The 1,266-nt window shown below is 30.1% G+C and overlaps 1 protein-coding gene across 5 annotated transcripts in view; it reads left to right on the forward strand.

Moving 5' to 3' along the window:
- The window catches only part of ADAM10 (ADAM metallopeptidase domain 10), a 165,528-nt gene that overhangs the window by 72,323 nt on the left and 91,939 nt on the right, over nt 1–1,266 (forward strand). For all 5 annotated transcript variants that reach the window (XR_001360005.1, XM_005883284.2, XM_014530866.1 and 2 more), the window contains one exon: nt 57–215. Coding sequence is in view for 4 of the 5 variants with exons in the window: in XM_005883284.2 (XP_005883346.1) it covers nt 57–215 (159 nt within the window). In the remaining variant the exon portion in view is untranslated. The remainder of the gene's footprint in view (nt 1–56; nt 216–1,266) is intronic.

The following is a 1,266-nucleotide window of genomic DNA, read 5'->3' on the forward strand; positions in this document are numbered from 1 at the left end:
GAATTTAACATTCTAGGCAAATTAAATTTTCAAGAGTTTGTTGCTTTCATTAATAGGTGAAGAAGGAAGTTTTAGCCATGGGTCTGTTATTGATGGAAGATTTGAAGGATTCATCCAGACTCATGGTGGAACATTTTATGTTGAGCCAGCAGAGAGATATATTAAAGATCGAACTCTACCTTTTCACTCTGTCATTTATCATGAAGATGATATTAGTAAGTACTTAATTTTTATCAAGTAGCCTTTTGCAAAAAGACATTGAAATAAAGCTATGTGGAGACAAGTGAAGCTTGAGCTGTTTTCTTTCCTTAGCTTATTAATCAGACTAGAAAATAGTTCACAACCAAAGTTTCAATTTAATGAATAACAGATCTATAGTACAGTGATGCAATTTCCTTACCAATCCATGCCAGTCCTACTTTGTTGATATGATGCAATCACTTCTATTTGAACTGTAAGTTAACCAATTTTGATTGAACTGGAAATCCTATATTCTGATACCAGCTAGTCATTTAATGCTATAATGCCTTTGTGTCTGTGTCCTACTCAAGCATCATTAGCTTCTTATGTAAATTTCAGTGTGGATATTTGTAGTGATTAAGAAATATTTTAGGTATTTTTTAAAATTTCTAAGTCCTTTGAGTTTTTCTTTTTGGAATCTTAAAATTATGATTTCAGTTTGGTAAGATTCCAGATATATCATTATGGATTTTGTCCTCTACCATGGTCTTTTATATGATGGTGATTTGTTGGGAAAGTTCTTTTTCTGTGTTTTAAGAGTAGAAAATGTATTTAAACATCATCTTTTAATTTCCACCATTGTCTATGAATCCATAGTCATCTAATCATGAGAATACTTTAATGAAATACCACAGAAATTCATTCCTCTGATTATATGCCTCTTGAATAATCATATTTTATTTTTGACTGTAATTAGACTAGTCTCTCAATTTTTGCCGGTTTTCAAAATTTGGCAGCTTCCTTCTAGTTTCATTTTCCTTTGTATAGTCAGGAATTTATTGTCAATAATAATATTCTCATTCCTAGTAATGTATTGGAAAGCCTTAACCATTTTGACTTTTTGTTCCATCAGCTATTCTTGCTTTTTTTCTGATCCTCTATTACTACAGAAAATAGCATAATTATTTTAGATGGGATACATTTATGATTTTAGCTGCTTGCTAAATCTCAAATTTATTAATGCTACTTACTGACATTTTTTTTTTAATTAAATCTTTATTGTTCAGATTATTACAGTTGTTCCTC

This window comes from Myotis brandtii, unplaced genomic scaffold (assembly GCF_000412655.1).
Source record: "Myotis brandtii unplaced genomic scaffold, ASM41265v1 scaffold781, whole genome shotgun sequence".
Taxonomy (NCBI): Eukaryota; Metazoa; Chordata; class Mammalia; order Chiroptera; family Vespertilionidae; genus Myotis; species Myotis brandtii.